Below are 24,405 nucleotides of genomic sequence, written 5' to 3'. Positions count from 1 at the left end.
TTGTGAACTCACCATTATGACGTAACGAGTTCCATAAGCCTAGAGGTCACAAATCGCCTCTGTCTACATAAACTAACCAATAAACATCAGTAAATGCAACCTAATGTAGTCTTCTTAGGCTACCTTCTCAGGCTTGATAGCAAGCAAATTAGTCAGTATCAATTAATTGATAGTTACAGGCCTACTTAATCTTGATTTGAGTTCAGTGAGTGATTAATTGTGCTAAACCGCTATTAAGTAAAATATAAATATAAATGAAGGACTACGCTGTTATATCATTATTTCACTCCAAACACGTAAAATCAACCACTGAACAAGAACAGTCATCAACCCTGTAAACTTCGGCAATTTGTCAAAGTGAAACCAAATTTCTGAATCTGCATTCTGATTCTGAAGCTTATCCGGATGATAATGGAGAACGTTTACCTTCAAGCTTAAATACAATTATTTGCAGTAGCCTACATCGGGTTGGTGGTTTTAAACTTTTATGTAAGCAGACACAACAGACCAATTTACAATATCCTTTACTGGGGAGCAATGATAAAACAAGTTTCCACATGTTTTTTTTATATTACACAGGATAGAGTTTAAAAACGCTTTGTTTATTTAAAAATGTTTTTCCTTTCGGTTTCCATGTCGGTTAGTTTCCATGTCAGTGTGTGAGACAGTGAAACGTTTTAAAATGTTGGTAAAACTACATTAACCCTCCTGTTATGTTCGCGGTCACATGTGACGGATTGACAATTATTTTCTCCCAAAAAAATTGTTAACTTATCAGCCACTTACCATGAGGCTCCTTGACTTTGTTAACACAGGGCATCTGAACACACAAAACATTCATTTTTATAACAATTAGTGTTTTATTTAACTTTAGAACACCCATGTGTATTTCGGGTCAAAAATGCCCGGCCATTAGAAATGAATGGGTGAGAAAATGGTCAGTGTATAAAATTGAGTGCAGACACATATTGATCAGATGGACTGTATATGTGCTACATTAAAACACTCTCACTCCCCCTCTTTGCTTCTATGCTAGCCCCCACTGGAACCTTATTTCCCCAATATTGTCTTCTCCTTTCTGACTTGCATGAGCTCAGGTAGAGACTTTCTAATGTGGAGACACAGCTTTAACCCTTAGAACCCGATTGACGCAAAGTGCGTCAAAAAACACACCCTTTCTTCTCTGTTACATTGCTCCGCGACTGTTCATCACAACGAGATAAAACCTTTATTTTATGACAGAGAAGAAGTGGGGCTTTCCAAAGAGACTACGCACTACGCACTGTACGATCAAGTATGAAAATTAAAAAAAATCATGAAATTAAATAAAATTGCATCATATTTAAAGTATATACTTCTCGGCATTCACCTGCGCACCCATTACTCTCGTTTGCCTACTCGCGAACCCGTGATCGCATAGATATGGCAAGCATATCAGATGAAAGAGGAGAAACAGGGCTATCCATTGGTACCATGGATATCATCTTTCTGGCTTATAAAAACAGACGAAGTGATTGCAAAATATTAACGTCATGTACACAAACCAACGCTGCACACCCATTACTCTCGGAGTAATTATTCGCGGACCCGTGATCGGATATATATGCCACGTATGTTAGATGAAAGAGGAGACACAGAGCTATCATTTGATACAAAATACATCCTTCTGGGTTATAAAACAGACGAAGTGACAGCAAAATAATAACTTAATATAGCTCAACTTACCCCACATTTTTGTCTGTTTTTGTGGCAAAGCATGTTTATAATCCAACGCTATCGTGTGTTTCTCTATGGCAAAACATGTTCATAATCCGGTTTTGAGATCCTAGCAAATTCCTGCATGGCATCCAATTCAAGGCTCACATTGCATCCCAATTTGTTCAACAGAGAAACATCTTTTTTGCCTTTACTTTGTTCATGGCAATGCAGTAAAAAGTTGAGAATCATCATGAGTGCATACACCATAGTCACACATGGTCTTCAGGAGTTTTTTGAAAGTGGAAAAGGATGTCCCTGCCCTTGTAGGAACTGGCAGTGTGTTCCACCAACGAGGAACAACAGATGAGAAAAGTTTGGATTGGCTTGAGCGTACCGGTGGTAGAGCTAGACGTCGTTCGTCAGAGGAGCGCAGCGGTCTGGAGGTAGTGTAAGTCTGTATGAGGGCATTCAAGTAGGTGGGAGCAGAACCGGAGACTACTTTGTAGGCAAGCGTTAGAGACTTGAATTTGATGCGGGCCGCCATAGGTAGCCAGTGTAGCTGGATGAGCAGCGGGGTAACATGTGCCCTTTTGGGTTGGTTGTAGACCAGGCGCGCCGCCGCCGCATATACATTTGGTTATCTAAGTATACCAACAGAAAAATCATATTTTCTCCAAGAATGTATATTTTTCAGGATATAGAGGGGATAAGATATCCTACTAGCTGGCAGACACTTTTTTCCTCTCTTATCTTTAAAAAACTAATATTGCAAAATTGTAAAAATAAGGAAGCTCCTTCAATAGATAACTGGAAGGCCTTAATGAATTATTACCTGTGTATTGAAAGATCAATGTCAGAGGACACAAATAAAAAGAAACAATTTGATAGCCAATGGAGCCAAATTTATAATGCCCTCTAAAATGTATCTTTAGAACCCTTTTATTTATTTATTTATTTATGTTGTTGTTGTTGTTGTTGTTGTTGTTGTTGTTGTTGTTGTGGGTGAGTGAATGTGGTCCATGTGTGGGGTGTATGGGTTACAGTTTTTTTCTGATTGCTTAAGTACATTTTTTGTAACTATGGGTTTTTTGCAAAACTACACACAAATAGGAAAACATTTCACCCAATCAGCAACACATTGTAGTTCTCTTGCAAAAGCTAACACACCTTGCTTAACTCTTCACACCTTCGTAAAAATGGTGTTTTCCTATCAAACAGTAAACACAAGCTATCACAATAATAAGCACACAATGTGCCAACTACATACTGATGGTATGAATAAAAAACACATCTGGCTTTTGCTTTCCTAGGGTTAAACTGTCAGTTTGAGGTCATATTTTTGTCATAGTTCTGTAAACATACAGGGATCCAAACTTCAAGTATTAGTGTTTATTTACACACATCGAAACAAACACAAGTGTGTTTTTCCAAGTCAAAACACAAAATAGCAATTTCACAAAGACAACAAAAAAATCAGTCTACATCGTGTCGTCTCTCTCAAAATTTCATCTACATCACATGCAATGTCCTAGTCCAAGGCACCAGTGAAAATATATTGTGGAATGCCGTCCTGACATGACAATATCACCACATGTTGACTGATTTTTTTGCCTGTAAAAGGGCTATTTCTTTCTCTTGTTACCCTTCCTCTTCCCCCTCCTCGTCATCCTCCTTGTCCTCTTCCTCTAACTTCACCTCCTTGTCCTTGTCATCCTCTCCCTCTCACTTCTTCACCTCTGCGTCCTCTTCCTCCTCTTCTTCCTCCTACTTCTTCGGCCTCCTCTAATTCTTACTCTTCTCACTCTTCCAGCTCCCTCCATTGTCCCCATTGCACATTACCTGTGGCTTATTTATAGTGCTTAGGCTGATTGCAAAGTGAACTAATTATCTAAAACAGTTTTTACATGAGAAAGTGTGCCAGAGAGTTGGCAAAATAGTGTAAATAATATCCATACGTGTATAGATTTGCTAGGAGTGTGTTGATCATTTGGAAATTTAATGTAAAGCAGTGAGTTGTGTTTACAGTTCTGCAAAAAGAGTGCTGTGCAGTGGATTGTGCCTACTGTACAGTTATGCAAAGTGCGTGCTACAAAATTGCAAACTGAGTGCAAAGCAGTGTTTGTGCTTTTAGTTTTGTGAACTCAGTAAGTGGTTTTGCTATAAGTATTAATAGTTTTAGAAATTGTGCTATAAGAATCACGGCTGTGTTTAAGCATTCAGAAAAAAATGTAATACACTTATAATGTCACTCTATCTGCACTACAATGGTACTGTTACCACACTGCACATAACTGTACAGTATATCTGTCTATATGGTTCATACTGTATATCCATATTTATTCTGTTTTTCTCATAATATATTCTGTTAATACACTGCATATATCTATCTTAGTACTATTATATTGTTACTGCTACATTTCACATATCTGTACATGTTCTTTATATATTGTTCATATCACATATTTATTTTCCATATTTATTCTGCTCTTATATAGTAACTGCTAAAACACTGCATATATTTATATCTAATTTATATTACTCTAAACTTCTGTAAACCTACTGCATACTACCATCTACACTGCACTATATTCTTGTCCTGCCTATGCATCAGCTGTCTATACTTTGTGTCACATTGCACTTTTCTGCTTTTTTGCACTTTTGGTTAGACGCAAACTGCATTTCATTGGCTTCGTACTCTGCACACAGACAATAAAGTTGAATCTAATCGAATCAAATCTAATCTAATCTAATGATAATTTATGACTATGATTCTGCTCCAACCTGAAGAATTATAGCCTAGCCTAAGTTTAAAAAAAAAAAAAAAATAGTCGCCTGTTGTAGTTTTACTGGTCACCTTGCTATTTTATAGTTGTATCAGGTAGCTTAGTTGACTTTACATTCTCCTATGTGGGCCTAACACATTCAGCCATTTGGAACAGAAGAACACACCATATGCCTGTTTAGTAAGTAGGATTTGATGGCCACATTCCTACACTTATAAAATGCAATTCAATGTGGAAGTAATCCAAGTATTCAGAATACGTTACTCAGTTTGAGTAATGTAATGGAATACGTTACAAATTACATTTGTGGGTATGTATTCTGTATTCTGTAACGGAATACGTTTTTAAAGTATTCTTCCCAACACTGACGAATGATTACCCACCCTGTCAGAGAGGTCTGACTGGGGCGCTGTGGATGCATAACCTGTTAAAAAAAATAACGTTTTGGTGCCCCTAGTTGGCACCAATTGGCCCAATATGGGCCACTGGCTCATGGACTATGTGGTCCACTGAGTGTTTGTGTCTTGAGGGAAGAAGAGGAGAATGTGTTCCAGTGGAGGGAGATCTGGCCTGAGTAGATTCTGTGAAGTTAACAAGTGGTGCAATTACATATAAATCAAAGGGTTTGTATAAAGGCTGTTATTTTATTGGCAACTGTGAACAACTGCATGATTATAAAGAGGCAAAAACATTAAAATAAATGTCTAAGCCATCCAACCCATGCATGCCTTCACATAGCAGTAATATTTTATCAATCCAAGCCTGTTGCAAGATGTTATCTAAACCCGAGAAATAGATTGCCTACTCATAATGAACAGGCAAAATGCAACTGCGTAATGTCCTCCCAGCACTCACTTACAGCATATGGGCAGTCCAAAGAAAAGTCTAAGCCAAAGTGTTAGAAACATATATGCTATTGCTAATCATTCTCGGTCACATCTGCATGAGCAGCCACTTGTGTTTCCCATGACTTGGTGCTATAATATTTAGACCTTTGTGGTATGTATCCGTGTGGTGCGTGTTTCGCAGTGTCCAAAAAGGTGTGTTTCGCAGTGTCCTAAAAGCGCCCGATTGGAATGTACACATTCGCAAAAAAGACATCGTCATTGCTTTTACGTGTAACAGAGGCTCATGTCTTGGTCTGTGGTACTTCTTTGTCGACGTATTGCGCGGTTTTACTATCATTATGTGCATGTTTTCCTCACACAACTCAGACTGACTGCAACCTCTCCATCTAGAGGTCCGAATGTTTCAGTTCGTTGCAAAAGTGATAATGGGCAATCATAAGCCCCCGTATATTCATTTTAACGTGTAGTCTGTGCTCTTCACAACAGACATTTTCTTGTTGGTAAATGTCGTGTTGCTACTCGTATTTCTTACAAAGAAGTGTGTGGAGAAAACACAAGTGATCTCTTCTCCACAGTAAGACCGGGACAGCTCTCACTCTGCTGAGTCTAAATGGTTCTCATGTTTATTTTAAGTCCAGCCCACCGGCTTTCGCAGCCATTCATTCTCTCAGGACTCCCGAGTAGTCTGTGCGTGAAATCTAAACGACACAATGGCAGAAACAGCTCCAGCTGCGGCACCAGCAAAGGCCCCTAAGAAGAAGGCGCCACGACCCAAGAAAACTGGCCCGAGTGTGGGCGAGCTCGTCGTCAAGGCAATCTCTGCTTCCAAAGAGAAAAAAGGAGTTTCTCTGGCGGCGCTGAAAAAAGCACTGGCGGCTGGTGGATACGACATGGAGAAGAACAACGCTCGTGTCAAGCTGGCCATCAAGAGTTTGGTCACCAAGGGAACTCTGGTCCAGACTAAAGGGACCGGCGCGTCCGGCTCCTTCAAGCTGAACAAGAAACAGGCAGTGGAAAAGAAGAAGCCGGTAAAGAAGGCAGCTCCTAAAGCCAAGAAGCCTGCAGCGAAGAAACCTGCCGCGGCAAAGAAGCCCAAGAAGGCAGCAGCCAAGAAGCCTGCGGCCGCCAAAAAGTCTCCGAAGAAAGCAGCCAAGAAGCCCGCCACGCCGAAAAAGGCAACGAAGAGCCCGAAGAAGGCCAAGAAGCCCGCTGCCCCCAAGAAGGCAGCGAAGAGCCCAAAGAAAGTAAAGGCAGCGAAACCCAAGGTGGCTAAGCCTAAAGCTGCCAAGCCCAAAAAGGCCGCGCCTAAAAAGAAGTAAATGTTGCGCGCATTCTTCGGGTCTATTTCACCATGTGTACAGAAAGGCTCTTTTAAGAGCCACCCAAACGCTCTCTGAATGCTTTTATTCCATCAGTGCCTGCTGGTTGGCAAACCAAATTCGGTTTGGAAATACACATTCATACTCGGCTCCTTTTACATGCTCACAAAACCCTTACTGCATCATAGATCAAATTAATGAGTCCATAAGCTATCCGAGAGGGACATATTAACAAAAGTGAGTGGTATTAAGTAGTGTCACTATTCACTAATGCAATACAAGTACTAGTTAGCTAGCTCAACTTACCCCAGCCTTGGTGGCTTATCTAACCCCTCAACCCACCATCTTGAAAGAACATGCTTCTCACAACAAACCAAGGGTAACATTTACGATTCTGTGTAGGCTTCACATCATAGCTTAAGGGGGCAACAATTGAGGTGTAATGCGTCTGCATGTTCTATTCACATTTCTCTAAATCATCTCTGGACATGAATGGAATCCAATCCGAGAGCAAAAAATCATATCACACACACACACACACACACACATATCTATCTATCTCTATATATATATAAAATAGAAAAGTGGTACTTTAAGACAACATCTCCTCCAGAATATATATGTGTGTGTTTATATATATTTTACCACATGTGCCATGTGCTGTACCTTTCCACAGATTGTAAGGAATGAAAAATTGCTGTCACATGATAAAACGTATTGGTTTCCTAGAAAAAAAGGGTGGTTCATCTTACCCCTATGCCTGTTGGGTTGTGTATACAATTTTAAAATACATTATATTGGGTAAGTTATTACGGTAACACATAATAACTTCTAACTAATGCAACAGATGCATCCAAACATGAAACAAAGTATCCAAAACCTTGCAATACAACAATTTCAGCTTGTTACATTGTAATAGCCAGTACTACCAGTGCCAAATGTGCCCAAAATATCTCAGGACGTCTCGTTGGTTTACTGGGTATTATAAGTTGAACCTCTGGAAACTTCGCTGTAAGTTTACCTGGGAAACTACTTCTCGAATTTGCTATATGCTTTTTTTATGATTGAGCTGACGGTCTAAAAGGAAAGTGGAAGTGTTATACGCGCCAAATAGATTTCAAAATGATGTCATGCAACGAACTACACGTTGATTGGCTCTGACCATTGTGTTCTCAGCCAGTGAGGCACGGAGCAGCACCGTGCCGCTGTGGGATAATAAGTCTTGCCTTGCCACGTCTTTGCATTTGAGTATTCAGACGAACTCTCAACACCTACTGAAAAATGAGCGGCAGAGGCAAAACCGGTGGGTTAGTCCGTGTTTAGACCTAACTAGTTTAAACAAAATTGCTTTACAATGGATACATCACGCACAGATAGGCGAGTTTTTTGGTGTCGTTTGGTTTTTAAAGGTGGAGGTGAAGCACCAAATAGAGAGTATGTTGGGGATAATCTTCTCTTTGCTTCTCAATGGATGGCAACTTCAGATGTAGTATCCTTCATAGCTCTTCCAAATCGCAAAGAATACGAGCTAGTTTTTGTGAATGATTTGGCATTTAAACGTTTCAATGATTTCTACGAAGTAAATTCAAAACGAGATATCTGGCAAGATTGGGAATTAATAACATCACATAATGTCAACGAAAAAGTAATCGTAGTAAAATTTTGGACTGGGAGAATCTTCGACGCTGATGTAGAAGTTTTCTTACATCGATATTGTTCTTCGGTTACTTTATTCGAAAAACCTGTTGATAAATATGGAATCTGGTACGGAGTACGAAGGTACAAAGTGCAACTAAAAAAGACGCAGTTTGGAGTACAATCCGAGCTACCTACATCGATCTCATTAGGTCCACACCATGGACGAATCTTTTATAATGGTCAAGTCGAAAGGTGTTTCACCTGTAATTCCACTGAACATCAGTATAAGGAATGTCCAACAGTGAAATGCTGGAGATGCGGTCAGTGCGGGCATAAAGCTAACAGTTGCGTCAGTGAAAGTACTTGCACTTTGTGCGGCGAGAAAAACCACACGTACTTCAAGTGCCCTAAATCATATGTTAATCTTTTTAAAAAGCCTAAGCCAAACCCGGCGCCTTTTCCACCACAACCAAACCCGGCGCATAGTCCACCGCAAACAACTGAGACTGGTGAACCTAATGAAAAACAATCAGAAAACCAAACTAATGAGAACCAGGGTGTACAGGCATTACAGGAAGAAAATTTTGAAAGTGCTAGTGAGTCGAGTTTTGGGGCTGATAATGTCGCCGAGGAATCTGATGAATCTGAGAGTGAAAGTGAATCTACAGAAGAATCTGAAGATGAACCTGAGGAGGACGAATCTGAGGAAGAATCTGAGGAAGAATCGGAGAGTAGTGATCTTATTGACCTAGAGACTTCTTTGGCGAAGGACAATCAGGTGAACGAAGTTCAACAGGGACAGGTAAAAGTAGAGAACGCACCTACAAAAAGCTCACAAGAAAAAGTATATGATGCGGAGTTCCCTCCTTTACAAATAAGCCCACCAAGTAACTCCAGAATCTCTGATAAAGTAAAGAAGAGACAATTATCCCTAACACCACCACAAAGTAAAAAAAAGAAAGATCAACCTAGTCCGGATGATAGGCCAAAGTCTAACTAATTATTATTATTTTTTTTGTTTGTTTGTTTTTTCCTTCTCAATGTTTTTATTATCTTACAATGTACGTGGAGTTAAGTCAGTGGAAAACATGAAAAAGAAGATGCAATTACTCAAGCAACAAAACATTGACATTTCCTGTTTACAAGAATTACGAATAACTAATGATAAAGACATTCAGGATATGCAAAATCAATGGTCACATGGACATTGCATCCTTTCATATGGCGAAGACAAAGCGGACGGTGTAGGAATTCTTTTAAAATCAAAGAGTTTTGCTGTTTTAAAAGTGAGACAAATCATTCCAGGAAGACTTCTCTTAGTAGATTTGTTTTTTAAAGGGGAAAAAATTCGAGTGATTAATATATACACTCCACCCGACAGGCATAAAAAAATTTCGATCTTTAGAAAATTGCAAACACTTTGTATGGTGGGCTACAATGTTTTCGTGTGTGGTGATTTTAATACAGTAACAGAAGAAAATGACAGAGTAGCTATAAAACCTTTTAAGTTAACAAGAGAAGGGAAAATCCTCCGAGATATATGTAAAAACATGAACCTGAAAGACTGTTATCGTGTAATTTTTCCTACACAGGTAGGTTACACGAGAATAGATTCGAATACTAAAACTCGGATCGACCGAATTTATGTGTCGAGCCAAGTTTTTGTTAAGTCTTATGAGACAAAATACATCGTAGATTCGGATCATTTAGCTGTAATCACCCAATGTGAAATTGAGAAACGAAACCCTCAGAGATTATGGAGGTTAAATACTCGATACTTAAAGGAATTTTCAGTCGTCGACGCTCTTCAGAAGGAATTTCAAAACCTGGAAAACTTACGTCCTCTCTGGAAATCAGAATGTAGTTTTTGGGAATCAGTCAAAACTCGTCTACGGATTTTTTTTCGTTCCAAGTGTAAAGCTTTAAACCAAGAAAAAGAAAGTCAATATCGAGACCTAACAAGAAAATATATTGAACTAAAACTAGCCAAGGATAATGAACATGAACTGGAAAAACTAAAGAAGAAATTGGATGTATTCAATGAAGAATCAAAAACGAACTTGAAACTTTATAGTGGCCACGCTTATGAATCTACCCCAACCATTCATTCCTTATTGGATAGTTTTAAAAAGAGAAAAGAAGAAACCTGGATTGAAAAAATCAAAACTGCAAATGGTTATGTCCATCTAATTGACGAAATCAAATCTGAAACGAAGGCCCAGCTAGAAGACATGTACAGCTCAATCACCATCAACAGAGATGAAATTAATCATTTTTTAGGAAGTAGAACCATCAAGAATAACCATCTGCAGGAGCAAATTGCAAACCCGATATCTTCTGGTGAGGTAGAAAATGCAATCAACTGCCTGAATAAAGGTAAGACTCCTGGACCGGATGGGTTTCCGGTAGAATTTTACCAAATGTCTATTTCCACACTGGCAGAAATCCTCAAGAAAGTCTTAAACGAAGGTATCGAATCAGGACATTTTCACCAATCTTTCTATCATGGCACTATGTCCCTCCTGTATAAGAAAGGGGACAAGTCTGATATTAACAATTATAGGCATTTAACAATTATGAATGTTGACTACAAGATTTTTGCGAAAATATTAATGAAAAGGCTTGAACCCTTATTACAAGAAATTGAAAAAGAACAAACATGTGCAATTAAGGGCCGAAATATATGGGATAATCTAAGCACCCTGAGAGAACTTTGCGATGGGAGATCAATCATAGGTTTTTATATTGTGGGTTTAGACCAAAAAAAGGCTTTTGACTTTATATCAAGAGAATACGTGTGGAAAGTGTTAGAATGGTTTGGTCTTCCTGACAGTTTTATTAGTCTTATTAAACTTCTGTACAATACATCAATAGTACAAGCTAAAGTGAATGGTGAATTAACAGACCCCTTTCTAGTTAATAGAGGAGTGAAACAAGGATGCCCACTTAGTGCAGCTTTGTATATAATTGCAATCAGCCCTCTAATAAGAAACATTAAGCAGGATACCCGGTTAAATGGGGTGAATTTAAATCCGAAAAACAAAATTAAGATATTGGCATATGCTGATGACTTGACTGTTCTAGTTACATCTCTAAATGAAATGGACATAATAAACGATCATTTTAAAAAGTATGAAGAGGTATCAGGAGCTAAATTAAATGATGCTAAAACAGAAGCTGTATGGATTGGTCGACCTGAAGGGAAATTTCCAATAAATGTTATTGTAAAGGAAGAAATAAAAATTTTAGGAATGTTTTTTAGTAATCAAAATAGTGCAGAAAATAATTGGAAGAAGAAAGAGTATGAGATTAAGGAAGAAATAGAAAAATGGACCAACAAAAGTACAACATATAAGACAAGGATTGATCTGATCAAAATATATATTTTATCAAAATTATCTTTCTTAAGCATCATTTTCCCACCTATGGATAAGAATATTCAAATGATAGAACGTGAATGTACTAAACTAATTTGGTCTTCAACACGAGAAGTAGCAAAAAGAGAATTAATGTACAAACCACGGAAATATGGAGGACTTGGAGCAATATGCATAGGTCTTTATTTAAAAGTCAAATTCTGTGCCTATGTTTGCAGGGCTTTGATGAGAAAAGCACCATGGGCTACTCATGCAGAATGGAACAAAAAGAAAGGAAGACAAAGGACCAATGTTCCATATTATAAACTAATGTTTGGAGACTTTATAAATAAATGTAACAACTTGAATTGGCATAGTTTATCAGCAAAAGCTATATATAATAGTGTCATAGAATCTTTGTACGGAGGCCTTATTAATTATAGAGATCTAAATTTGAAAGAATGTGAAAAATTTGCCAAGTTCCTATGGTCAAAGAATTTACCTGAGAAAATCAGAGACACAACCTGGTTAATTTCTGTAAGGAGGCTCCCTGTTAGAGCAGTGGTGAGGTGGAGCTGTTATGTAACCACCACAAAATGCCCTATGAGAAACTGTAGTGAAGAAGAAACTCTTGAACACTTATTATTAGATTGTAGAAGATCAAAAGAAATATGGACAAAAATGATCTCAATTGGTGTACAGATAGATTTAGATAGTAAGACAATATTTTTTGGTGAAATTAAAGGAAATATGTCAAACAAACAAAAGAAATTGTACAAACAAATAATTTTCTTAGTAAATGCACAAATTTGGAAAACCAGATGCCGAATGACAATTGACCATATATATGTCTCCAGTCAGATTGTATGTAAACAATTAATTAAGGAATTAAAGCGGAGGAAAAATATAGATATGAAGAGAGGGTTGGACATACCATGGGATACCTTAAATCTTTGATTTTCTTGTATACATGTGCCTTTTTTTTTGGTGATGGTAGGTGAATATTATTTTTCACATATATCTGCATGTATTTTACTGAAAAGAAGAAGGGGGGAAAAAGAGAAAAAAATGGGGTTCTGAATTTGGTGAAAAAAAATATATACATATGTATCAAAATGATGAATGGTTTGCTTTGAGATCGTGAATTTATTCTCGTTATGACCCCATTCTGATTGAAAAAAAAAAAAAAAAAAAAAAAAAAAAGCAAAACCGGTGGCAAGGCCAGAGCAAAGGCCAAGACTCGTTCATCCAGGGCTGGACTTCAGTTCCCCGTGGGCCGTGTCCACAGGCTGTTGCGTAAAGGCAACTATGCTCAGCGTGTCGGCGCTGGTGCACCAGTCTATTTGGCTGCTGTGCTCGAGTACCTGACTGCTGAGATCCTGGAGTTGGCCGGCAACGCTGCCCGTGACAACAAGAAGACCCGTATCATTCCCCGCCATCTGCAGCTGGCTGTGCGTAACGACGAGGAGTTGAACAAGCTGCTCGGCGGAGTGACCATCGCTCAGGGTGGTGTACTGCCTAACATCCAGGCTGTGCTGCTGCCCAAGAAGACTGAGAAGTCCAAGTAAACCTGCTCTCTCTAAGTCTCCGAAACAAAGGCTCTTTTAAGAGCCACCCAAAAAACAATGAAAAAAAAAACATTCCAAGTTGTCTTCGCCATTGACGTGTTTTGTGCAAAATCAATATGTATTCACACACGTACGCAATGTACAAAGCCGTCGAGTAAACCGTGCCTTCCGGCCAATATCTGATCACTCTTACCCCAGAAAATCAACCACTAACTATGTGTCTGATGAGAGAAGTCTTGTTGAAGAATGTAAACCGTTCTTTCATTTATCACTCCGGACTGTTAGTTAATCATGAAAGGCTGCGAGATGTTCCTGGGGCCTCGTAGTTCAAGGTGATGACGCAGTCTTGTAATTGGATCAATTAAATTAAATATAAAAATATGGTATTAGTGGTAGCTTCGGGTTTCCTGTTTATAAACAAGCAACTATTTGTAGGCTTTAACGTAGTGAATACAAGCCATCGTAGGTCATAATTTGTGTACATGACGTCTAACAAGTTAATTGTAATTTCTTGAATTTCCACTTGGGGATCAATAAAGTATCTATCTATCTATCTATGTTGTTTGTTGTGTTTGTTTCTATAACAGTCTATATGCACTGACCGATTGAATGTTTCAGTATGTTTCTTTTATTTGTCATTTAAATTGAAAATGGTTTGTAAATAGTCCATCAACACAATGATGACGGGGGTGGGCTTTGTATTTTGAATTTCAGGCGGCACTCCGATGACCAATCAGCGGAGCCCAACAACCTGACGTACGCAGGGGGTAGGCAGAGACCGTAGGCCTTATATACCCAAGATCCGCAGTTGTAGCCATATTGTTCTGAATTCTGAAGAATACGTAGCAATGGCCAGAACCAAGCAAACTGCCCGCAAATCTACCGGAGGCAAGGCTCCGAGGAAGCAGCTCGCCACCAAGGCTGCGCGTAAAAGCGCACCTGCCACCGGTGGCGTGAAGAAGCCTCACCGTTACAGGCCTGGCACCGTAGCTCTGAGAGAGATCCGTCGTTACCAGAAGTCCACTGAGTTGCTGATCCGCAAGCTGCCCTTCCAGCGTCTGGTCAGAGAAATCGCTCAGGATTTCAAGACCGATCTGCGCTTCCAGAGCTCTGCTGTCATGGCTCTTCAGGAGGCTAGCGAGGCTTACCTCGTCGGTCTGTTCGAGGACACCAACCTGTGCGCCATCCACGCCAAGAGAGTCACTATCATGCCCAAGGACATCCAGCTGGCTCGTCGTATCCGTGGGGAGCGTGCTTAAGTGATTTTGAAGTCCGGAACCGAAAATCCAAAGGCTCTTTTAAGAGCCACCTAAACATGTTAAAAAAAGCTGGTTTCCATTTGTCTTGGTTCAATTGATTTATGGGTGGTTGTACTATTCTTTAACATATCTGCATGGTTCGGTATTTTGCAATAAGTGTCGCGTCGTCATTGCTAAATGCACTGCCAACATGCAAGAGGGATAGATGCTAGCAAGTTAAACGTAATCTACTCTGATCCCTCACATATGATGTAATGTCCCCTTCACACGAAGTTTCGGACTTCTGCCCAGAAAGCCACACAAAATGAAGTTTAATCTCGTTTTGCCATGACGAGATTAAACTAGACTTTAATCTCGACATCCCGTATTTATTCTTGACATTCCAAAGTAGTTAGTATAGCAGGCTACAGTAAATACACAAATGAGACCAGTGCAACACCGCTGTAGTCTTCCTTCCTGGTCAACGTTTCTGCCCACACAACACAAGAAGTTCATTATGTCCCCTGACGGGCGTTTGGAGCATGACCCAAAATACGGACAATATGGTAAATAAAAGGTTTTAACTGTAGGCTACTCATTCTACCTAATCCAGGAAGTAAACAATATTTGATATGCGTTCGGTCCAGCAAACTACGCTCTTTAAACAAATGTGTCGTCCCTGTCTGAGTTGTGCTGTTTTCTACGTGTTGGTTTTAAGAGTGTACGCTTTATCCCATAACTATTGAATACAGTGCAGTCAGTGTTTATTTGGAATTACTTTTTTAAGAGAACGTGGGTGGCTCTTAAAAGAGCCTTTGGATTAAAGCGCGTTCAAAGTCAGGCTTTACTTGGAGCTGGTATACTTGGTGACGGCCTTGGTTCCCTCGGACACGGCGTGCTTGGCCAGCTCACCGGGCAGAAGCAGACGCACTGCGGTCTGGATCTCCCTGGAAGAGATGGTGGAGCGCTTGTTGTAGTGAGCCAAGCGGGAAGCCTCTCCAGCAATGCGCTCAAAGATGTCGTTCACGAAGGAGTTCATAATGCCCATGGCCTTGGAAGAGATACCGGTGTCGGGATGGACCTGCTTCAAGACTTTGTACACGTAGATGGCGTAGCTCTCCTTCCTGCTCTTTCTGCGCTTCTTGCCACCCTTGCCGGCGGTCTTTGTCACGGCTTTCTTGGAGCCCTTCTTTGGGGCAGGCTTAGCTGGATCAGGCATTCTGATGTCTCGACTGTATGTTCGATAAACTGACTATCTTCAAGTCACCCTGTATATGTGTCAAGTTTTATGCAAATAGAGGACTGCGTCACTTTACACGCCCACGGCCAGAATTCTCTGTCGTTTCCCTCCGAAATCAAATACCCACACGGTTGGTCGTTTTGAATCGAAGGGGGCAGAGGCGAGAAGGTTAGCACCACCCACAGATAATCGGTTTACATCTTTGTCACGGCTTTCTTGGAGCCCTTCTTTGGGGCAGGCTTAGCTGGATCAGGCATTCTGATGTCTCGACTGTATGTTCGATAAACTGACTATCTTCAAGTCACCCTGTATATGTGTCAAGTTTTATGCAAATAGAGGACTGCGTCACTTTACACGCCCACGGCCAGAATTCTCTGTCGTTTCCCTCCGAAATCAAATACCCACACGGTTGGTCGTTTTGAATCGAAGGGGGCAGAGGCGAGAAGGTTAGCACCACCCACAGATAATCGGTTTACAGTACACCACCTTCTTTTGTTCTTATTTCCCTCACTTTTCTTCTGAATGACAGGAATCCTTCGAAATGGCAAAAACATTAAGCGTTACAAATCACAGTTAGTCTCAGTCCCTTTGGGGCATTTCTCGAATTATGATTAAAAATGTATTAATTGATCAACAAAACTACAGTAAAAAGGACAAATAAACTGTTCTGTACTGCACTGTGGCTTCTACAGCATTGTGTAAAGGGAAAGGACTGCATTTACTGTAAAAGTGAATATTTCTATACACCCTGACGTACCTGTCTGTCAAGCCACATTTATGCTTGACTGATTATGAAAACTAGTTATGACACTAACTACTTTAAGACTTTGTGATGGCACACGCGACTTTTCAGCATGCATTTTCTTTTTGTTGTTTCTGCAGACGATTTTGTTCCATCATTTGTGAACCCTAAGTTTAGACTTACAACTTATGTCATTCAGTAGCGCAGTCATGGGTCGCACTTCATACTATCTTAGCAAATGTTCTGGCGCTTCTTGGGTTGTTCAAATGATTTTCATATGAATACATGGCTTTCTCTTGGCCACCACGGGATGAGGACTGGACGTCTGTCACGACTGAGCGTTTTATGAGATGGCAATGCACCAGTCTCTCATATAGCGCGACAACATATGATATTGCCGACAGGCAACAGCATGGACGTGGTTTATTTATAAACATTTTATAATTCAAAATTCCCTATACATACAGGAACACAACCCTTTATGAGGAACTGGGTGGCTCTTAAAAGACCCTGGCGTTTCAGAGCATAGACGACATCCATGGCGGTCACGGTCTTTCTCTTGGCGTGCTCGGTGTAAGTGACGGCATCACGAATCACGTTCTCCAGGAAAACCTTCAGCACACCACGGGTCTCCTCGTAGATGAGCCCAGAGATACGCTTCACACCACCACGGCGGGCCAGACGCCTGATTGCAGGCTTGGTGATTCCCTGGATGTTATCACGAAGAACTTTGCGGTGGCGCTTTGCGCCTCCTTTCCCAAGACCTTTACCTCCTTTGCCTCTGCCAGACATCTTTCACACTTCTTGCGACTGAGAGTTGCACGAATGTGAAGCAGCTACGGCTCGCAACTCATACTACTTTCCACAGAGAGGACCTTGTTGAAAACTACTAAGCACTGCCCCTTCACTCTCCCTCCGTTTGATGAATGGAGTGTGCGCGGGCATTTAGGCGAATATACGTCACCGAAAAAACGCCCACATCTGAGCTTCACCCCACCCCACCTCACAATGAAACAAAGTTGGACCGACATTGTTACTTTGCACAACTGTTTTTTGTTTTTGTTTTTTATTTTATATCACAATTCGACACAGGACAGGCATACTTGGTCTCCGAGTTATTGACCCTTTTTATTTGTTTCTATAAGAAAAAAAAACTGTACAAATATGTTTTTCTGCCTGATAATGGCCTTACCAATTTGGTAGACATGCCAACATACCCCTACACATTTGCAACCTTCAAAAGATGTTTGGGTCAAATTGACCCAGAGACACATGAAACACACAGATGTAAAGAAAGACACAACAATAGACACACACGCACACATGCTCGCACACACACATCCACACACATACTCTCACTCACTAACATGCTACAGTTTTCAAACCTAGCCCAAGAAGTTCCTGTTGTCCTGCAGTCTTTACACTTTACCCACTTTCACTCTCATGTTGTCATGAGCTCTCTCTCTGCCTGGTAACACGTGCTGATTGAAGTCTGATGACCTCCACCTGTTCCTGCTCTGCTCTGCCTCACCCTCGTTACCTACCAGCTGCACTGCATTCACCACTCATCATGCCCTCTATATAAAGCCTTGCTTTTCAGTCCACACTTGTCAGATCGTCTGCAACCAGCACCAGTTACCTGCCTGTTTATTGAATACGCCGCTGACTCTTTGCCTGTGATCCCGGACCCGCTCGACTACTTCTGTGTTCTCCAGCCCCGGTAATCTTGACCTGCCTTCCGTCCCTCTTCTACGAATACCGCCTAGTCCTTGACTGTACTGCTGCTTCGTTTCAATTGCTGTTGTGTGTGTGTTTCCCCCAGGACTTCCCGGATCATCCAGCTCCTGCCTTCGCTGTTCGGCTACTGGGGGAACACACACACACGCAGACTCTTGGAACTCCTGTACCCCCCCCGGAACCCCTGAAACCCCCAACCCTTAAATAAACTTTTGAACGTGACGCAATTGTGGTCCTCGTCCTGTTTGGTGTCTGACACATGTTGTTTCTAAGTTAGAGTTTCTGAAGACTCCTCTTCCACTTATCTCACTCTTAGATAGTCTAGAGTCTATTAGATAATATTTTTCAAATATTTTCTCAATCTGTAGTCTCTCGCTCAAGATGGTGGCGAATTACTGTACTGAAGGGCCTATACAGGGAATTTACCTATACACTGTCAGGTAGAGCAGCTATTATGCATATTTGAGGGTGTTGAAATACCAACAAAATGTTAAATAACATTGTGCTGGATCGATACAGAGTAAATACTGAAGGACTGCAGGAATTTGTAGCATGTATGCAGAGACTTTTTCTCATGAGGAGACACTCAAACACTCAAAAAATCCTCCACAGAAATGCATGGGGTTATGGGTCTATCCATTTGTCTCGTAAGTCCCCCTCCCGAGTTGCAAAGTGTAATTACGCAGCTTTCTTGCGGCATTTCACAGAGGCACGCCCTATTTAACTCGGAGCTCTTGAGGGTTTGTTTTGCCATGGAGAAAGAGAGGAAAAAGTCTGCAACACCAGTATATGCTCCCAATAGTTATGTTTTTATTACCGTGACGTTTCGGGCCAGCTCAAGCCCTTCATCAGAGGTCATTGGTGTTTTGCCATGGACTCTTTCTGAGAAAAGTTTCTGAGAAAAGCCTTCATGTCAAAAAATACATCCGAACCACACAAAGACATAGGCTGGGCATTAAGTGAAACGGAAAAACAGCTTTGTTGGCATTTTTCTAGAATCAAGACAAGGGGCAAACGTGGACGCAAAGTGTCCATACTCCTGACCCCAAAAATGGTCTGCTCATTAGATTGGCCTGTCAACACAAGAGTAAAGTGCGGCATACAGAAGGACAACCCATTCTTCTTGTCAGACACCAAACAGGACGAGGACCACAAAAGCGTCACGTTCAAAAGTTTATTTAAGGGTTGGGGGTTAAGGGGGTTTCAGGGGTTCCGGGGGGGTACAGGAGTTCCAAGAGTCTGCGTGTGTGTGTTCCCCCAGTAGCCGAACAGCGATGGCAGGAGCTGGATGATCCGGGAAGTCCTGGGGGAAACACACACACAACAGCAATTGAAATGAAGCAGCAGTACAGTCAAGGACTAGGCGGTATTCGTAGAAGAGGGACGGAAGGCAGGTCAAGATTACCGGGGCTGAAGAACACAGAAGTAGTCGAGCGGGTCCGGGATCAGAGGCAAAGAGTCAGAGGCGTTTTCAAAAACAGGCAGGTAACTGGTGCTGGTTGCAGACGATCTGACAAGTGTGGACTGAAAAGCAAGGCTTTATATAGAGGGCATGATGAGTGGTGAATGCAGTGCAGCTGGTAGGTAACGAGGGTGAGGCAGAGCAGAGCAGGAACAGGTGGAGGTCATCAGACTTCAATCAGCACGTGTTACCAGGCAGAGAGAGAGCTCATGACACTTCTTTGCCAGACCCGGCTCAATGTTTCATCACAGAGGCTCAGACTGCCTTTGCACATGTTTACAATAGAAGGATATACTCTTCATTCTAACTCATCAACTTCAAAACTATCTTACAATCACACAGTAGCAAAATGGGCTTAGCCCATTATCAATGTCTCTATTATGAAACGCGTCACAGGGTGTTCAGGTTTTTTTATAGACGTGACGTGTCAATTACCGTAATACTCAATGTCAACACAACAGCTACATCAAAACCAAAAAACAACCATATGTGCAATTAACATTGAAAATATATACAGACATAATGTATACATATCTGGAAACAAGACAACAGTATACACAATAATACAAGATCCACATAAGTGCTTATCGCATCACAAAAAACATGACAGAACCCCTGGCAAGAAATGGGTACAGGAAATGTGTGTTTTCAGGGAGCCCATACCTTCCCACATAAGTGAAAAACTTTGGACAGTGCGAAGTACTGTCACAGGATGAAACTAGATGTACCGCAGAGCGGTACAAAATATGACCGCCGCCCAGTCCAGCACATTTTTTCCACAAAAAGAAATCACGCTGAAAGGCCTATTTGATTCTAACTGTCTCACTAAATTGCATTATCCACACTCAATTCTCACTGGTAGCGAATGGAGAGAGCTGGTAGCTCGCACAGACCCACACACATACTCACTGTAGCGAATGGAGAGAGCTGTGACCCCACCCGGTCTTAAACCCGGGTCTCCAGGGTACTAACCCTGCAGCTTGACCGCAACGGCAAAGAGCCAGGCCCGTTGGTATGCATTGTTATGGTATGCATTGTTATTGTTTGCTACATTAGCTAGGGGTGGGCATATCGATCCAAATATCGATAGTATCGATACCAACATTGGTATTGGTATTGGTATCGGATCGATACTAGCGTGATGGGATCGATACTGTAATTTCTGTTCACTTCTAATCTAATCTAATTCTAATCTCTCAATTTGTTCAAAATGCATTGTTCCTGTTTCACCAAGGGCTAGCCTACAGTCATGCAAACAACATTTCTTTCACATATTGCATGCCCGCTTTGCAATGTTTCGTTGCTGAAATATTTGTAAATTATTAACAGTGGAAATCCTAAAATCATTAGTGGTCATGGAAATGTATTCAAATTTAGCATGTTTTATTCACGTCATAAAACATAACACACTGTTCTCCCCTACATAAAAGTATATAAACGGCTTTAGTTACAAATATCAGTATTTGTATCGGTATCGGCAATACTGGCCCTATATTTAATTGGTATCGGATCGAAACCAAATTTTACAGTATCGCACACCACTAACATTAGCCTCTTTAGAAAACCAGATCGAAAACAAAACGTTACATTGTATTACCAGAGACTTTCTAATGAGGAGACACAGCACTCAAAAAACCCTCCATAGAAATGCATGGACTTTGTAACACCAAAATGGCAGTTGTCTACACCTATCCCACCCCTTCCGCGGCAAAACGTTGACATGTGAATACATTGAGCCAATCATGTGGTGTGTTGTGAAGACACTGTGCCAATCATGTGTTGTGATCTCGCCGCTGGAGCATGGTTGGTGTCGTGAAGCCTTGCGCACGTGCGTTTCTGCCAAAATAGATGCCCGATAAGTGCCCAAAAAGTGTTGCAATATGCAAGTCAAGTGGAGGGACTTGCCTAAAAGGACTTTAGGTGTACCCTCAAGAGCTCTGAGTTAAATGGGGCGTGCCTCTGTGAAATGCCGCAAGAAAGCTGCGTAATTACACTTTGCAACTCGGGAGGGGGACTTACGAGACAAATGGATAGACCCATAACCCCATGCATTTCTGTGGAGGATTTTTTGAGTGTTTGAGTGTCTCCTCATGAGAGAGACTACAGATTGAGAAAATATTTGAAAAATATTATCTAATAGACTCTAGACTATCTAAGAGTGAGATAAGTGGAAGAGGAGTCTTCAGAAACTCTAACTTAGAAACAACATGTGTCAGACACCAAACAGGACGAGGACCACAATTGCGTCACGTTCAAAAGTTTATTTAAGGGTTGGGGGTTTCAGGGGTTCCGGGGGGGGTACAGGAGTTCCAAGAGTCTGCGTGTGTGTGTGTTCCCCCAGTAGCCGAACAGCGAAGGCAGGAGCTGGATGATCCGGGAAGTCCTGGGGGAAACACACACACAACAGCAATTGAAACGAAGCAGCAGTACAGTCAAGGACTAGGCGGTATTCGTAGAAGAGGGACGGAAGGCAGGTCAAGATTACCGGGGCTGGAGAACACAGAAGTAGTCGAGCGGGTCCGGGATCACAGGCAAAGAGTCAGCGGCGTATTCAATAAACAGGCAGGTAACTGGTGCTGGTTGCAGACGATCTGACAAGTGTGGACTGAAAAGCAAGGCTTTATATAGAGGGCATGATGAGTGGTGAATGCAGTGCAGCTGGTAGGTAACGAGGGTGAGGCAGAGCAGAGCAGGAACAGGTGGAGGTCATCAGACTTCAATCAGCACGTGTTACCAGGCAGAGAGAGAGCTCATGACAACATGAGAGTGAAAGTGGGTAAAGTGTAAAGACTGCAGGACAACAGGAACTTCTTGGGCTAGGTTTGAAAACTGTAGCATGTTAGTGAGTGAGAGTATGTGTGTGGATGTGTGTGTGCGAGCATGTGTGCGTGTGTGTCTATTGTTGTGTCTTTCTTTACATCTGTGTGTTTCATGTGTCTCTGGGTCAATTTGACCCAAACATCTTTTGAAGGTTGCAAATGTGTAGGGGTATGTTGGCATGTCTACCAAATTGGTAAGGCCATTATCAGGCAGAAAAACATATTTGTACAGTTTTTTTTTCTTATAGAAACAAATAAAAAGGGTCAATAACTCGGAGACCAAGTATGCCTGTCCTGTGTCGAATTGTGATATAAAATAAAAAACAAAAACAAAAAACAGTTGTGCAAAGTAACAATGTCGGTCCAACTTTGTTTCATTGTGAGGTGGGGTGGGGTGAAGCTCAGATGTGGGCGTTTTTTCGGTGACGTATATTCGCCTAAATGCCCGCGCACACTCCATTCATCAAACGGAGGGAGAGTGAAGGGGCAGTGCTTAGTAGTTTTCAACAAGGTCCTCTCTGTGGAAAGTAGTATGAGTTGCGAGCCGTAGCTGCTTCACATTCGTGCAACTCTCAGTCGCAAGAAGTGTGAAAGATGTCTGGCAGAGGCAAAGGAGGTAAAGGTCTTGGGAAAGGAGGCGCAAAGCGCCACCGCAAAGTTCTTCGTGATAACATCCAGGGAATCACCAAGCCTGCAATCAGGCGTCTGGCCCGCCGTGGTGGTGTGAAGCGTATCTCTGGGCTCATCTACGAGGAGACCCGTGGTGTGCTGAAGGTTTTCCTGGAGAACGTGATTCGTGATGCCGTCACTTACACCGAGCACGCCAAGAGAAAGACCGTGACCGCCATGGATGTCGTCTATGCTCTGAAACGCCAGGGTCGTACACTGTACGGTTTTGGTGGTTAAAGATCAGCTTTGTCCCTCGATTTATACACAAAGGCTCTTTTAAGAGCCACCCAGTTCCTCATAAAGGGTTGTGTTCCTGTATGTATAGGGAATTTTGAATTATAAAATGTTTATAAATAAACCACGTCCATGCTGTTGCCTGTCGGCAATATCATATGTTGTCGCGCTATATGAGAGACTGGTGCATTGCCATCTCATAAAACGCTCAGTCGTGACAGACGTCCAGTCCTCATCCCGTGGTGGCCAAGAGAAAGCCATGTATTCATATGAAAATCATTTGAACAACCCAAGAAGCGCCAGAACATTTGCTAAGATAGTATGAAGTGCGACCCATGACTGCGCTACTGAATGACATAAGTTGTAAGTCTAAACTTAGGGTTCACAAATGATGGAACAAAATCGTCTGCAGAAACAACAAAAAGAAAATGCATGCTGAAAAGTCGCGTGTGCCATCACAAAGTCTTAAAGTAGTTAGTGTCATAACTAGTTTTCATAATCAGTCAAGCATAAATGTGGCTTGACAGACAGGTACGTCAGGGTGTATAGAAATATTCACTTTTACAGTAAATGCAGTCCTTTCCCTTTACACAATGCTGTAGAAGCCACAGTGCAGTACAGAACAGTTTATTTGTCCTTTTTACTGTAGTTTTGTTGATCAATTAATACATTTTTAATCATAATTCGAGAAATGCCCCAAAGGGACTGAGACTAACTGTGATTTGTAACGCTTAATGTTTTTGCCATTTCGAAGGATTCCTGTCATTCAGAAGAAAAGTGAGGGAAATAAGAACAAAAGAAGGTGGTGTACTGTAAACCGATTATCTGTGGGTGGTGCTAACCTTCTCGCCTCTGCCCCCTTCGATTCAAAACGACCAACCGTGTGGGTATTTGATTTCGGAGGGAAACGACAGAGAATTCTGGCCGTGGGCGTGTAAAGTGACGCAGTCCTCTATTTGCATAAAACTTGACACATATACAGGGTGACTTGAAGATAGTCAGTTTATCGAACATACAGTCGAGACATCAGAATGCCTGATCCAGCTAAGCCTGC

The 24,405-nt window shown here is 41.4% G+C and overlaps 4 protein-coding genes across 4 annotated transcripts; 3 read left to right on the top strand and 1 right to left on the bottom strand.

Moving 5' to 3' along the window:
- Nucleotides 1-6,026: 6,026 nt before the first annotated feature.
- On the top strand, nt 6,027-6,648 carry LOC121718350 (histone H1-like). Its single transcript, XM_042103372.1, has one exon. The coding sequence runs from the start codon at nt 6,040-6,042 to the stop codon at nt 6,646-6,648; it is 609 nt and encodes a 202-aa protein (XP_041959306.1). The 5' UTR covers nt 6,027-6,039.
- Nucleotides 6,649-7,897: 1,249 nt separating this feature from the next.
- On the top strand, nt 7,898-13,689 carry LOC121718372 (histone H2A). The gene is made up of 2 exons (XM_042103404.1): nt 7,898-7,955; nt 12,859-13,689. The coding sequence occupies exons 1-2, from the start codon at nt 7,930-7,932 to the stop codon at nt 13,208-13,210; spliced, it is 378 nt and encodes a 125-aa protein (XP_041959338.1). The 5' UTR covers nt 7,898-7,929; the 3' UTR covers nt 13,211-13,689.
- A 369-nt stretch (nt 13,690-14,058) lies between these two features.
- LOC121718403 (histone H3-like) lies at nt 14,059-23,400 on the top strand. Its single transcript, XM_042103440.1, has 3 exons — nt 14,059-14,387; nt 14,437-14,452; nt 23,043-23,400. Exons 1-3 carry the CDS (start codon nt 14,059-14,061, stop codon nt 23,352-23,354), a joined length of 657 nt encoding a protein of 218 aa, XP_041959374.1. The 3' UTR covers nt 23,355-23,400.
- On the bottom strand, nt 15,293-15,667 carry LOC121718382 (histone H2B-like). Its single transcript, XM_042103415.1, has one exon. It carries the CDS (start codon nt 15,665-15,667, stop codon nt 15,293-15,295), a length of 375 nt encoding a protein of 124 aa, XP_041959349.1.
- Nucleotides 23,401-24,405: the final 1,005 nt, after the last annotated feature.

The sequence above is a fragment of the Alosa sapidissima genome, chromosome 9, assembly GCF_018492685.1.
Source record: "Alosa sapidissima isolate fAloSap1 chromosome 9, fAloSap1.pri, whole genome shotgun sequence".
Classification (NCBI taxonomy): Eukaryota; Metazoa; Chordata; class Actinopteri; order Clupeiformes; family Clupeidae; genus Alosa; species Alosa sapidissima.
The sequence above is the reverse complement of the archived record's forward strand: the minus strand, read 5'-3'. Positions and strand labels throughout refer to the sequence as shown.

Excerpts from the sequence above, each read along its gene's own strand:
- LOC121718350 (XM_042103372.1), top strand. The coding sequence starts at position 6,040 with ATGGCAGAAACAGCTCCAGCTGCGGCACCAGCAAAGGCCCCTAAGAAG.
- LOC121718372 (XM_042103404.1), top strand. The coding sequence starts at position 7,930 with ATGAGCGGCAGAGGCAAAACCGGTGG. Across the intron at positions 7,956-12,858 it reads GGCAGAGGCAAAACCGGTGG|CAAGGCCAGAGCAAAGGCCA; the intron begins GTTAGTCCGTGT and ends CAAAACCGGTGG.
- LOC121718403 (XM_042103440.1), top strand. The coding sequence starts at position 14,059 with ATGGCCAGAACCAAGCAAACTGCCCGCAAATCTACCGGAGGCAAGGCT.
- LOC121718382 (XM_042103415.1), bottom strand. The coding sequence starts at position 15,667 with ATGCCTGATCCAGCTAAGCCTGCCCCAAAGAAGGGCTCCAAGAAAGCC.